This window comes from Malania oleifera, chromosome 7 (assembly GCF_029873635.1).
Source record: "Malania oleifera isolate guangnan ecotype guangnan chromosome 7, ASM2987363v1, whole genome shotgun sequence".
Classification (NCBI taxonomy): Eukaryota; Viridiplantae; Streptophyta; class Magnoliopsida; order Santalales; family Ximeniaceae; genus Malania; species Malania oleifera.
In genome coordinates this window covers 63,660,114-63,673,016 of record NC_080423.1, presented here as the reverse complement: position 1 = coordinate 63,673,016, position 12,903 = coordinate 63,660,114, and the positions used below count along the sequence as shown (strand labels likewise).

Sequence of the window (12,903 nt, the reverse complement as noted above, 5' to 3'; positions counted from 1 at the left end):
AAGAAAAGAAAATCATGTGCTTTTCGGGACTTAAGCTTTTTGAAAAGGAGACTTGATCTGTTTTGGCATACCAAAATGCCTTTAAAACACTGTCAAACTTGGATACGAGAATCTTTTCCTCTATCTATCTCAGATGAAGAACTACCCTGTAGAAATTATTAGCTGCTTTGGTTTGAAGTTGCTTCTTGTTTTTGATAGTTGTTTTTGCACCTGACACCCCTCCATCAGCCCTTGTCTTCAGATACTCCTGCCTCTGAATTTTTGTTGCAGCATTATTGCTCAAATACTTGTTTTCTTTGAGAATAGTAGGGTACGGAATTATCATATTGCTTTCATTCTAGTCCAGAGAACTCAATTACTCAGACTGAAGGTTATGGTAACTACTTTGCATTCAAAACTATTTGGTATTCAAGTGTTAGCAAAGTTAAAGCAGCATTATAATATCATGAATATAGATTGGGAAAAGTGGGGAAAAATGATATGTAACTAGATTTTATGGATTACCCGTCCTCCATGCACCCCTACCAACCCAAATCCTTTCTCTTTCTTTAATAAAATAATAAGGGTCGATAGAGTCATAGCTCCAGCCTATCTGAGTAGCAACATAAAAAAAGCTGAAAAGGGCTTTATAGCCTTATTATTGGATAACAGCAGCTTATCTTTATTGTATTATAAAACATACAAGGTGCTTAATACCCTGTAGACAATGAAAGAGAACTTACTTCCACAGGGACAAGTTGGGCTATATTACTGCTATCTGCTTCACAAAGTGCAATGAGTAATATTTCAGTAGCTAATATTGATCTGTGAAATTCCTTCTTTGGTTTATGACTAAACTGTTCTCATTTTTACGCAGCAAATATGCCAATCACTTCACACTTTGTGGTCAGCACCATTTCGCATTTTCATTGCGATGGTACTTCTGTACCAGCAACTGGGTGTTGCTTCACTTATAGGCTCGCTGATACTAGTTCTTATGTTCCCCATGCAGGTACCTTGAGTTTTTGTCCCTCATACCCATCTACATTTTACTTTTGTTTATGGCGCCATTTGAAAATGAATCTATGTGCATATACATACATATGTGTGTGTGTGTGTGTGTGTGTCAGCGCGTGTGCGCTTAGGATGTTGTATGTATCTTTTTTGTTTTTTTTTTTTTTTGCCCCATTTTGTTTTGTGATAATCTTAAATTTGTATAGTTGATTTAGGCAGGTAACACGTGCATTTAGGATATTTACTATATTAACTACTATGCTAGGATTGTGGAGCTACAATCTTTATCAAACATTTTCAAAATAAATAGTTGGACAAAGTGATATGCTATTTGTAATTTTAAGTAAAACTAGGAATAAAAATGAAAGAACAGTCAATGTTGATGACTACAAAAATTCTACCTTTTTGTCTTAAAAAATTCCATTGTGACTATCTTTAACTGTCTTCATAATTATGGCTACACCTTGGTATAGGGGAGTCTGAGCTCAATGGATGAAGTAATGGGATTTGGACCTAGCTTACCTTGCTTTACAGCACAAAATGCTTTGTAATCAAGATGTGCTCTTTAAATGGTAGCTATGTTTAAATGCTAATCAAGATATTATGTCTTGAAGTCTAGTTTAGTTGGTTTAAAGCTGAAGGTATAGGATGTCTGTCATTATGTTTCATTTGTGGGTTGTCTTGTTGAGGAGTGACCTTTGACTTATTTATATCTTCCTTTGGGAGGCATTCCTGGTTCTACTTTTGGGGTTTGGTTGTGGAGAAAGTGGCCAAGGTGGGGGTGCACGCATTTGCCTTTAGGTGGTTGTATCATGCTAGTCTAAACTTGTTTTTCTATCTTGGATAAACTTTTTCAATTTTGTCTTCTATATTCTTTGTCAGTTTTCTGTCCTCTTTTGGGTTTCTGCAGTTTATTGAACTGTGAATTTATCTGTATGAAGTTCAGAATGGATTATTGGATTCATCTGTCTGTAAAATGCTTTTGAGTTTTGAGGTTTCAGGGTATTATAGCAGTTTCCCACACTCTTTGACTATGTATTTGATAATAATTGTCTTTTGAGCTGACATGTTCTTATTTTCTATAATTTCTTGTGGATACAGACAATCATTATAACCCGAATGCAGAAATATTCTAAGGAAGGGCTGCAGCGTACAGACAAGAGAATTGGTCTCATGAATGAAATTTTGGCCGCCATGGATGCTGTGAAGTATGTTTCATTTTGTGAAATGTGAAGTCATTTTTTACCATAGTACAAAATGATCATCTAAAGTGTATGCTGAAAATGTTTCAGATGTTATGCATGGGAAAATAGTTTTGAATCTAAAGTTAAAAGCGTTCGGAATGATGAGCTCTCATGGTTCCGAAAAGCTTCACTGCTTGGATCGGTATGGATTTTGTAAAATGTTCTCCATCTGTTTCTTGTTATTATTTTTATAATGTAATATTTTGTCAAGGTGATCAACATAATTCCAATTTTGTGATAGGCCAATATAATTCCAATATTATTTAATAAATATTTAAAAATATAATTCTCTTACTATGATTTATCTAACCAATTTAATCTTTCAGTATTGTCCAAATATTTCTATTCAATATTTTGAAATGTTCCTATATGTTTCTAATGAGTAATCAATAGCCGATGTGATATTAATTTACCATCACTTTGTGTTGCTATTGCATCCATGTGTCACTTATGATATCATGAATTTTTGTTCTGTAATATTTTCAAGCAAGGATGCAAAGGACATTTACAGGATTGTTGATGTGAGATGCTGATGTGTTGCATCTGAAGCAGCAGCTGCAGAATTAAATGCAGCAAGCTTATCTCTACTTGGGATGATTTTTTTTTTTCTTTTTTTTTTCCAAATGATGTCTTCTCAATTTTTGTCACCTTTATATGGTGCTGCATGGCATGCTGAACAAATGTGGATTAGCGCATCCTTGTTGCGTTGGATTTAATCATCCTTTGTAAGTTCATGAGTTATGTGATGAATGTTGGAAAAAAAAATTTATTTTTTGAACAATAATGATAATTAAATTAGGTTTAAGGCTGTATTCAATAAAATGCTGGTCTAATTATCCCTGTATCTTGATTGATGAACATGTGTTTTACATAATGTATGTTAACCATGAATTACTGATTCAAATGATGGTGTTTGACATTTTGGCATTTCTATGAATGCTATTACATTGCATAAAACATACACTGCAGTACATAATGCCTTTCTATTTTCCATAATTTGCTCCTTGTTTTGCAGTTTAATGGTTTTATACTAAACAGCATTCCAGTTGTGGTGACTGTGATTTCATTTGGAATGTTCACTTTACTTGGAGGGGATCTAACACCTGCAAGGGCGTTTACATCACTTTCTTTATTTGCAGTGCTACGGTTTCCCTTATTCATGCTTCCTAATATAATAACTCAGGTTTGGTCTTTTTTAGTTGCTGCTTTGATCTTGTTATGGTATAACATACTGATTTATTATTTTTATGATTTTTTATTTGTCATGTTCAGAAGGTAGATAACTGACATCATTGTTGTTGAACTGCTGGGTTTAATCTTTGCTCTGTCTTGCAAGTTTGCATCAATATATTTGTCATCTGAGATGAAAAATTTCTCTCACATTTCTAACCCTACTTTTGTCAAAAACTTCAATTTCTAGTTTCTGAAACAAAAGAGTTCTCTTTGTTATGTGTCATCCAGAGGTAGCATCCATCTCTTGTTTAAGATCATGCATTAAATGATTCCTCTCATTCTTAACCTTACTTCCGTAGGTTATGTTAGTGTATTTATATTATGTTATTTGATTTCATAATGAAATTTCTGAAAAATTTTAGGATGTGATAATGAAGAGTTCAGTCTTTTATTTGATGTGGTGTATTCAAGTCAAATAATTTTGTTCACGTCCTGTTTTTGGGCTTGAGAAATTTTTACTCAATGCTAACACCTTAGCGAACTACATATTGGTACAAAGATCCAAAACACGGTACATTTTCATTCTGGAACACTTAATCAAATGATCCAAAGTTTTGATCCAATATTTTTCACATAATTTATTTCTTTATTAGTTAAAGTCGAGAATTAATGCATTATAGTTACATTTTAAGTCATTTTTAATCTGTTTTACAAAAGGAAAATCTCTTCTAGATTCTGAAACACGATATCCTCCACAAAATATACAAGTTCTGTTGCATATTTCACACCAATATATCTATATAAGTGTACCCCTAATTTTCCACATTTTAGAGGATGCGCCATATTATGGTTCTGTTCCTGTTCCATGAACCAGAACATTCCAAGCTCTTGGTGATATTGACTTAGAAATTCATTTAAATACTTGTTTATATACTATTGTTTTCTATTATATTTATGTAGAATTTTGAAGTTTCAGCTGTTACTTATCAAGCTGTTGTCTGTATAGCTGTTTTTGATGTGCCTTTTAACTTCATTTGGATGGAGGTGGGCAATGATAACTATTTTGACAGAAACTAATTCTTCATAGATGGGTCTTTCTTCCTGAATTTTGTAGCTAGTTTACTCTCAAAAACCATTTTCTCTCTAGCTTGTTATATATTTTACTTATTAATTATGAAAACAGCATTTATTTAAATACAAAAAATTGCAAACCATTGTTTTTGGCTTCTAATGCTGCTAATAATTTAACAGGCTGTGAATGCCAATGTATCCTTGAAACGTCTGGAGGAATTATTTTTAGCTGAAGAGAGAGTTCTTCTTCGAAATCCTCCTCTTGAGCAAAGGCTTCCAGCAATCTCAGTCAAGGATGGATATTTCTCTTGGGAAGGAAAGGTCTGCATTGAGCGTTGATGCTTCTGTATACATATATGACCATTGTAGTTCTTAGTATTTGTGGTTTAACTGGATCAAACATTTTTTTTCACTAAAACATCTAGCTTTTGAAAATATGCTTGCAGCCACTTAATTAATGTAAATTGACTAATGATTTTTTTTTTTTGAATTATTTTAGGCTGAAATCAATAGCAAGTACATTTTTTTTTTTAACCGAGATTCTAAATTAGCAAAAAGCTAATTTTGGTTATTAGAGCTGCCTGTGTAACTAAGAGTGAGTGAGAGTATTATGGTCATTGTGATGTACTTGACACATTAAAAATATAGGGTAGACCTTTGGCTGTGATTAGGTCTTCCAGTAAACACAGACGTAAATTGGGAGACTCCTAACTATTCCGTAAGTTAACCGATTATTAGAAATTCTTCAACAATGAGCAATTATGGTTAACAGTACCATTGAACAGTATTGATGAACAGGGCTGATGAATAGTGCCTGTCAATAGCACTACTGAACAATATGATGAAGGGAGAAGATGATTTGAAGGTTTGGGTTGTCGTGCAGAAAGGATTGGAAGGAAGATTAGGGATTCGTGCTTTTATAGCACTTGATGTAAAGCAAGAAAAGAAGAGGAGCAGGAGTGGAATCAAGAGATAGGTAAAATAGAGGGCATATATGGTAGGTTAAAACTCAAAAACCAATTCACTTCATAGACCTGTTAAAATTAATTTCTAATGCTTTGAATTTGAACCTCTGGGATTGCTAAGTGCATCGTTAATAAATATCCTTATTCTAAGCGATTGTAATGCTACAGTATCCATAAATAATGAGATAAATAGATATATAAATGCCATCTTGTATCATGCATCACTTGTTATCATTGTTTTACCATCACTTATGGTGGTCATGATAGTGGACCACATGGTTCTTCAGCATTATCTCAATGTTTGTTGAGGGCAGATGATAAGATAACAATGATTCTACAACTGTAATTATACTGTGTTCCAAAGATTGCAACTATCCTGGTCATATCACTATTTGTTGCCTTTTACTATTACTGCTTGGTACTTCCCATACTGCATTAACTGATAATGTGAGGATAGTTATCCGCCTTTTTAGATGCTAGTAGAATGTTGGTCAAAATGTTCAATCTTGGAAAGTTTTATCAGGCATTATAAAATTACTTCCTTTTTGGCGCAGAAGCTGCATGTTTTGTTATTGCAAGATTGGGATTTTTTAAGCTTAAGTTACATGTAGTCTATTATCCAAAATGCTAGAATTTTTATGCCAGCGAGTTACTATAGCATGAAGAGAACCTGCTATTATAATGTGTTACAGTAACTACTTCATGATGCTGGACTGACTTACTAGAAATAGAAGAATATTGAAGGCTCCATTTGATGCCAAATTATACTAAAATAGCCCATTCCTACAGTTCTTGGTGGGGATAAGATTTAATTATTCCTACAGTTCTTTGCAAATAACTTTTTATGATTCTAGCAAGAGCTAAATATTTTACCATGACGAAGTTTAAGGCTGTGCATTCAAAAATTATTGTAAGATAGACTATTGACTTTGTGGTGTGGCATTTCGCTTGCTTGGTACCTGAAATAAACAAATGGTTTCAACCTAGGATTTATGCATGAGTTTTCTGAACTGCATACTACCAGGCAAAGAGACTAAAGAGAAGCACAATGCTGTTGAGGTTGATCATCTATTGTTTTTATTCCTGAAGATGAGCGATGTTTATTTCATTTTCCAGAAATTGTTTTGGGCTTTTATTTATAAATTTTAATAAACCACCATTTGTATTGAGAATTTTAATTAAAATGTTAGTTCAGTTGAATAATTAATCTCAAACTTTTTTCTCAAATTCATTTTGAGCCACACTAGGAGGAGTCTCAAAGCTCAACCCTTCTACTTAAAATACTGTTGGGGTACAGGGAAAGGTTACACACACACACACACACACACACACATCCATCTAACTTTCTATTTTTTGAATGGAATATTTATTGAATCTCCATAAATAGTATCAAACCTTATTCCATGGTATTTACATGAGATCTCTGTGTGTGTGTGTGTGTGTGTGTATTATTTTTTCAATTCAGTGCATTAGTTAAGATTTTGAATCCAATGGGCTTCCAAAGCTGGCTTCTGGATTTTCTGCATTAAGTAGTATTTAATTTTTCTTTTCTGCGTTTCAGGCAGATAGTCCAACATTATCAAATATTAATTTGGATATACCAGTTGGTAGCTTAGTTGCAGTTGTCGGCAGTACTGGAGAAGGAAAGACATCACTTATTTCAGCAATGCTCGGGGAGCTTCCTTCGGTGGCAGGATCAAGTGTTGTAGTTAGAGGCACAGTTGCTTATGTCCCTCAAGTTTCTTGGATTTTTAATGCAACTGTGAGTTTTTGATTCTTCGTCTTGACATTGTATGTCTTTTCCAGAGATATTATATTAAAATATCAATGGAGTTTAAATTGATGTCACTATCCTTCTTGTTGGCACTCTGCTAACTCAAGTGTTAAAACACGTATGTTATGAACATAAAAGTTGATCCATACTGGATGGGTCCTGTTTGAGTGTACAGAATTGAAAGTATAAGCTATCAACTTGTTCTTTGGTGCTTACTGTCATTGAGCTGGTCACTTTTAAAATTCCTTCTTTACAGGTACGAGATAACATATTATTTGGATCTGTTTTCGAAGCTGCGAGATATGAGAAGGCAATAGATGTAACTGCTTTGCAACATGACCTTGACTTACTGCCTGTAAGTGTTTCTTTTTCTCTCTCTCTCTCTCTCTCTTTAATATGCAATATCCAGGTGCAGCAGTGATTTATGGACCCTTGTATTTGTTGTAGTTAGTGGGACTCAAAAAACTTGTCTGTTTCACTTTCTTATTACTTAGGGTGGTGATCTTACTGAGATTGGTGAAAGAGGTGTGAACATTAGTGGTGGGCAAAAGCAAAGAGTTTCCATGGCCAGGGCTGTGTATTCCAATTCAGATGTGTTTATATTTGATGACCCGTTAAGTGCTCTGGATGCTCATGTGGCTCGACAGGTATGTTTTTACGATATCTCAATCACTTCTTACTGTTGTTATTGTGACTTCTACATTCTACTTATATCTAAATATGCTTTTTATACTTTTTATTTTTTTTTAATAAATGGATATGCTTGCAGTGACATGCCTTCCTTCCATTTGCACCAACAATTTTTTGAGAAATGTTTGTAAGAATGAGGATTTTTGTTCTTTGGATAATCTGGAAATTTAATAAAAGCTCATGTAAGGCAATTGTGAAAAATTGTTTATTTTTTCTTTTTTGGCTTATGATACATATAATCATGGAAAAATTCCTTCTGAACAATTAATTACTGTCAGTTATTTATTTATTTTGCTCCTTGTTCCCAACTATATGTTTCTGTATTATCGTCAGCATCTTTGGCTATTCAAATTTGATGATATTTGAGTTTTTGAATTATACATTATACTGGTCTAATTTTAACTGCAACCATCTCCAGGTTTTTGATAAATGCATCAAGGATGAATTAAGAGGGAAAACCAGAGTCCTTGTCACAAACCAACTACATTTTCTTTCACAAGTTGATAAAATTATCTTGGTCCATGAAGGTATGGTTAAAGAGGAGGGAACATTTGAGGATCTCTCCAATAATGGCATGTTGTTCCAAAAGCTAATGGAAAATGCTGGAAAGATGGAGGAGTATAGGGAAGAGAAGGAAAATGATGAAAGCATTGAGCAAAAGAGCTCCAAACCTGCTGCTAATGGTGTTGTAAATGAGTTTCCAAAAGATGCAAGCCATACAAATAAGCCTAAAGAAGGAAAATCCGTTCTCATCAAGAAGGAAGAAAGGGAAACCGGTGTTGTCAGTTGGAAAGTTCTGATGAGGTAACCTTTAGAATATCACTTTACCTAAAAGCTTAACCTGTTAGGTTGTGCACTAACAATGTATATCAAACCTTAACACTCCCCTGTAGCACAGTCCAACAGCACATGGAGAGATAAACAACCGATGAACAACATTCATTTCAGGGATTAAGATAATTCTTAACAAACAAACAATAAACACAGACAAAAAGATTAGAACCCAAGACCTCTTGGAAACCTGGCTCCGACACCATGTTAGATTACCACTTTGCCCAAAAGCTTAAGCTGTTAGGTTTTGGGCCAACAATGTATATCAAGCCTTCACAGTAACAAACTGTAGTATTTATTCCTTTGCTTTCAAAATTGTATTCTTGTACATTTGCACTCTTTTCCCTCTCTGACATAATAAGAAATCCACAGTAATGGCTTCCATTCAGTTATAAATTTTTGTGTAACTTCTTGAATTTCAACTTCCAATGTTTTATAAAATTTTGCCAGAAATCTTGATTAGTAAATCAAAATAATCTGGTTTTATTACCCAAAAGGAAGAAACCTGATTTTTGCAGCCATATGTAATGTAGACCTGATTTGCAAAGTTCCAAAATGATGCCTAGTCATTTTTATACTAATAATCATCATGATTTCCTCCTTTCTTCTATTCCTTCATGAGTTGTGACCAGTTGAAGTGAATGGGTCTTGATCTGCACTGTTCAATTGTTATCTAGTGTAATGCTGCTGGCAATAGCTCTAGTGTGACCTCATCTCTCTCCTCCCTCTTAGTTTCTGCATTTGTCTTTGTTGCCCTTACCCATCCCCATTCGTCCCATTCGTTCGTTTACTCATACTCTCCTCTTTTTGTGCCCCCTTCTGTAGATCTCCATCTCTCTCTAATGTGGCCTTAACCGAAGTACCTATTCTAATAATTTTCTTTGTTTTAATGTTATCCATTTTGGCTAATGGTAATGGATCTTGGATGGCCTGTTAATTGTGACAATATTTTGTACAGCCCAGTAATGTCAGCTGGAAAATGTTTATTTGTAACCAAAGCTAGGCTCAAACTTTCTTATTATGGCTTTTGCATTTAAAGAATTCTTGATTAATTTTAATTATTCATTCAGAATATTAGTAATTAGTATGCTAAATCTTTCTGGAATAATTTATTGCTATTAGTAACCAAAAATATGGCTTGGACACTGGAAAAATATAACATTGCGACTTCATGCCCTAATTTTTAAATGTAATGATTTGAAAAATAATGTCTTTTCATTGGAAAATGCATAAATTAAAATGTTCAAAGTAAAAAAATTGTGGCCATGCATTTTGTTAAATGGGAAGAAATAAAACTACATATTGATGTTGCTTTCTGAAAAAGTACCTAAATAACAAAATTGAACAGAGTCTAAATGTAAGTGAGAATGCAAGTGACTGGGAAGATGACCAGGGTGTGAGGGTTGAGCAGAGGAAAAACTGATGTAAAAACTTTTGTTTGAAAATTATTTTTGGCATTTGAATATCCATATTGAATATATATGATATGTTTACTGAAAATCTACATTGTTATCCTATATATATTAATATATATATATATATATTTATGTATATCCAAATTGAATATATTGTTTTCCTTAGTATATAGTCTTCCAAAGATTATTGAAATATCTGCGAATTCAATTTTCTATTGTTTTACAAATTGAAGTGGAAATTTCCTTTTGGAATTCCTAAACAAGGACTCATAATTTTATTGAAATTGAAATTCCAAACATTGAATTTGATTGCACACTAGATATTATACCTGCTTTTGTATAATTCCATTTGGCAACCTAATACTTAACATGAATCTCAACTTGCAAAGTTTGCTGTGCTTTAATATTTATCCTGCGCAAGTGATAGAAAAAGACAAAGACAGTTTTCTTGGTATTCATCCAACCTTGAAATCTAAATTTTTATTAAAACCCAATTGAAGATTAAAATCACAGAGCAGTACAGCCTATATTATGACATTGTAGCCTGCTAAAGAATTTGATGTCAAGTGAGAGTTGCACTGCTAAAGAATTTGATGCCAAGTGAGAGTTGCACTGCACAAACAATCCTTTGCGTATCTATTGCTGGGCCTTTTTTGCTGAAGCAAATATATACATATTTTGTTTTGCATATTAAAGGAGCTTTCAATTCTTTCAAGCAGAAAACATACAACTCGAAGGAGCTAGTTGTCATGGGTGATATAACTTAACACTTATTGCTTAAATTTTAGATGTATTGTTGTTGCTGCTTTTCTAATATTTTATTAATTTTTAGACACTAATCTTTTAGCTCAGCCCAACTTTGAAGATTGCAGCATTGTGCTGATAACTGATCACACATTAGGGAATAGGTGTATATCTATTTACTAGAATCCTCTGGACACTCAGATGGTTTTCCTGTTATTGAGTAGACATAACCGATTTTGCCATGGCTTTCTTTGTTTTGTTTCAGAGGGCTTCATCCTTATGTGTGTGTGCAGGAGCGGCTCTTCCCAATATTGGGCCCTAGGCAAATGGTTTAATTAGGGGCCCTTAATATTTTGTTTAATTTTTATTTTTATTTAAAATTAATTTTTTTAGGTACATCAAGTAATTTTGGCTGCACTGCATGTGCATTCCACCCACCAAACACGTGAATTCCATGAAACTAGCAGAGATGGAGAATGGTGAATGCATGCATGGGGATGGGGTAACAAATTGAGAAATGAACAGTTAAATTAAATCCCGGGGGCTGGAGAGAGACAGAGAGAGAGAGGCCATGCGCGGGTCTATAATCTATTTATACATATAGGCGCATAGGCTTTATTGTGTGCAGGGGTACTGAGTATTGACACAGTAGCTAGTAGCTATAAATAATGTTAACATTATTATATTAAAAAAAAAAATTTGGGGGCCCCAAAAATTAGGCAAGCACCTCAATGGCCTTAATGAAGAGCCGGCCCTATGTGCGTGCATGTGTGCGCGTGTGTGTGCATGTCTGTATGTATGTAAAAGCTATCATGCTCTATGACTATATTTGGTATTGGTAGTGTTAAAATTTTATACTGTATGTATGTCTCTGTGTCTCTATCTCTGTCTGTGTGTGTGTGTGTTTGTATTTATATATGTATGTAAAAGTTATCCTACTTTATGACTATATTTGGTATTGGTAGTTTTAAAAGTTTCTAATTATGGGATGAAATCATTTGTTGATTAATTTATACTATTTTTTTCCTTGATTCACAGGTATAAGAATGCATTAGGTGGCGTATGGGTAGTTATGGTCCTCTTTATGTGCTATGTCCTAACAGAAGTTCTACGAGTTTCAAGTAGCACTTGGTTAAGTCATTGGACCGATCAAAGCGCTTCAAAGACTTATGGCCCTGGTTACTACAATATGATTTATGCTTTTCTATCTTTTGCTCAGGTATGTGTTCGGTAGTTTGATTTGATTTTTCCTGTAAAGTCATCCCTTTGGAAAATATCATTCTATTTCTATTCTTCCTTGTATAGCTTAAGTGCTTTGTTTTCCTCTTGGATTATTTGTCCTGTTCTCCATGAACTATTGTTCTATACGACTGCGAAAATGTTATTCCTTAATGTATATTTCTGGCTTCAGGTTCTTGTGACATTGATAAATTCTTATTGGTTGATCATATCAAGTCTTTATGCCGCCAAAAGATTGCATGATGCTATGCTTCACTCTATATTAAGAGCTCCAATGGTTTTCTTCCACACCAATCCTCTTGGAAGGATTATCAATAGGTTTGCGAAGGATCTGGGTGATATAGATCGGAATGTTGCAATGTTTGTGAATATGTTTCTGGGCCAAGTGTCGCAGCTTCTTTCAACTTTTGTGTTGATAGGAATTGTGAGCACCATGTCTTTGTGGGCCATAATGCCACTTTTGGTTTTGTTTTATGCAGCCTATCTATATTATCAGGTACATACAGATTCCTCTTATAAACTCTTTTGTATTTCTTTTAGAAGACATAACTTGTTCTTGCCTAATGTGCTGCAAAAGATTAATGTGATGCTCTATTGGTTAAGAAGATGCTTCATAAATTGAGGGAAATAATAATTTATTTGCAGGAAATTGATGTTAACCCAAAGGTCTTATCTTCAGACTCTCAAAAAAAAGTTTAGGCTTGAAATGTCTCTCTCTCTCTCTCTCTCCCTCTCATGGATTTCAATATCTATCACATCCCTTT

At 33.9% G+C, this 12,903-nt stretch overlaps 1 protein-coding gene across 2 annotated transcripts in view; it reads left to right on the top strand.

Moving 5' to 3' along the window:
- LOC131160059 (ABC transporter C family member 2) overlaps positions 1 to 12,903 on the top strand; it is a 90,657-nt gene that overhangs the window by 56,918 nt on the left and 20,836 nt on the right. For both annotated transcript variants that reach the window (XM_058115374.1, XM_058115373.1), the window contains exons 13-23: positions 857 to 991; positions 2,095 to 2,201; positions 2,286 to 2,379; positions 3,253 to 3,420; positions 4,662 to 4,802; positions 7,008 to 7,208; positions 7,477 to 7,575; positions 7,715 to 7,867; positions 8,329 to 8,714; positions 11,939 to 12,119; positions 12,312 to 12,635. In XM_058115374.1, the coding sequence (XP_057971357.1) occupies positions 857 to 991; positions 2,095 to 2,201; positions 2,286 to 2,379; positions 3,253 to 3,420; positions 4,662 to 4,802; positions 7,008 to 7,208; positions 7,477 to 7,575; positions 7,715 to 7,867; positions 8,329 to 8,714; positions 11,939 to 12,119; positions 12,312 to 12,635 (1,989 nt within the window). The remainder of the gene's footprint in view (positions 1 to 856; positions 992 to 2,094; positions 2,202 to 2,285; positions 2,380 to 3,252; positions 3,421 to 4,661; positions 4,803 to 7,007; positions 7,209 to 7,476; positions 7,576 to 7,714; positions 7,868 to 8,328; positions 8,715 to 11,938; positions 12,120 to 12,311; positions 12,636 to 12,903) is intronic.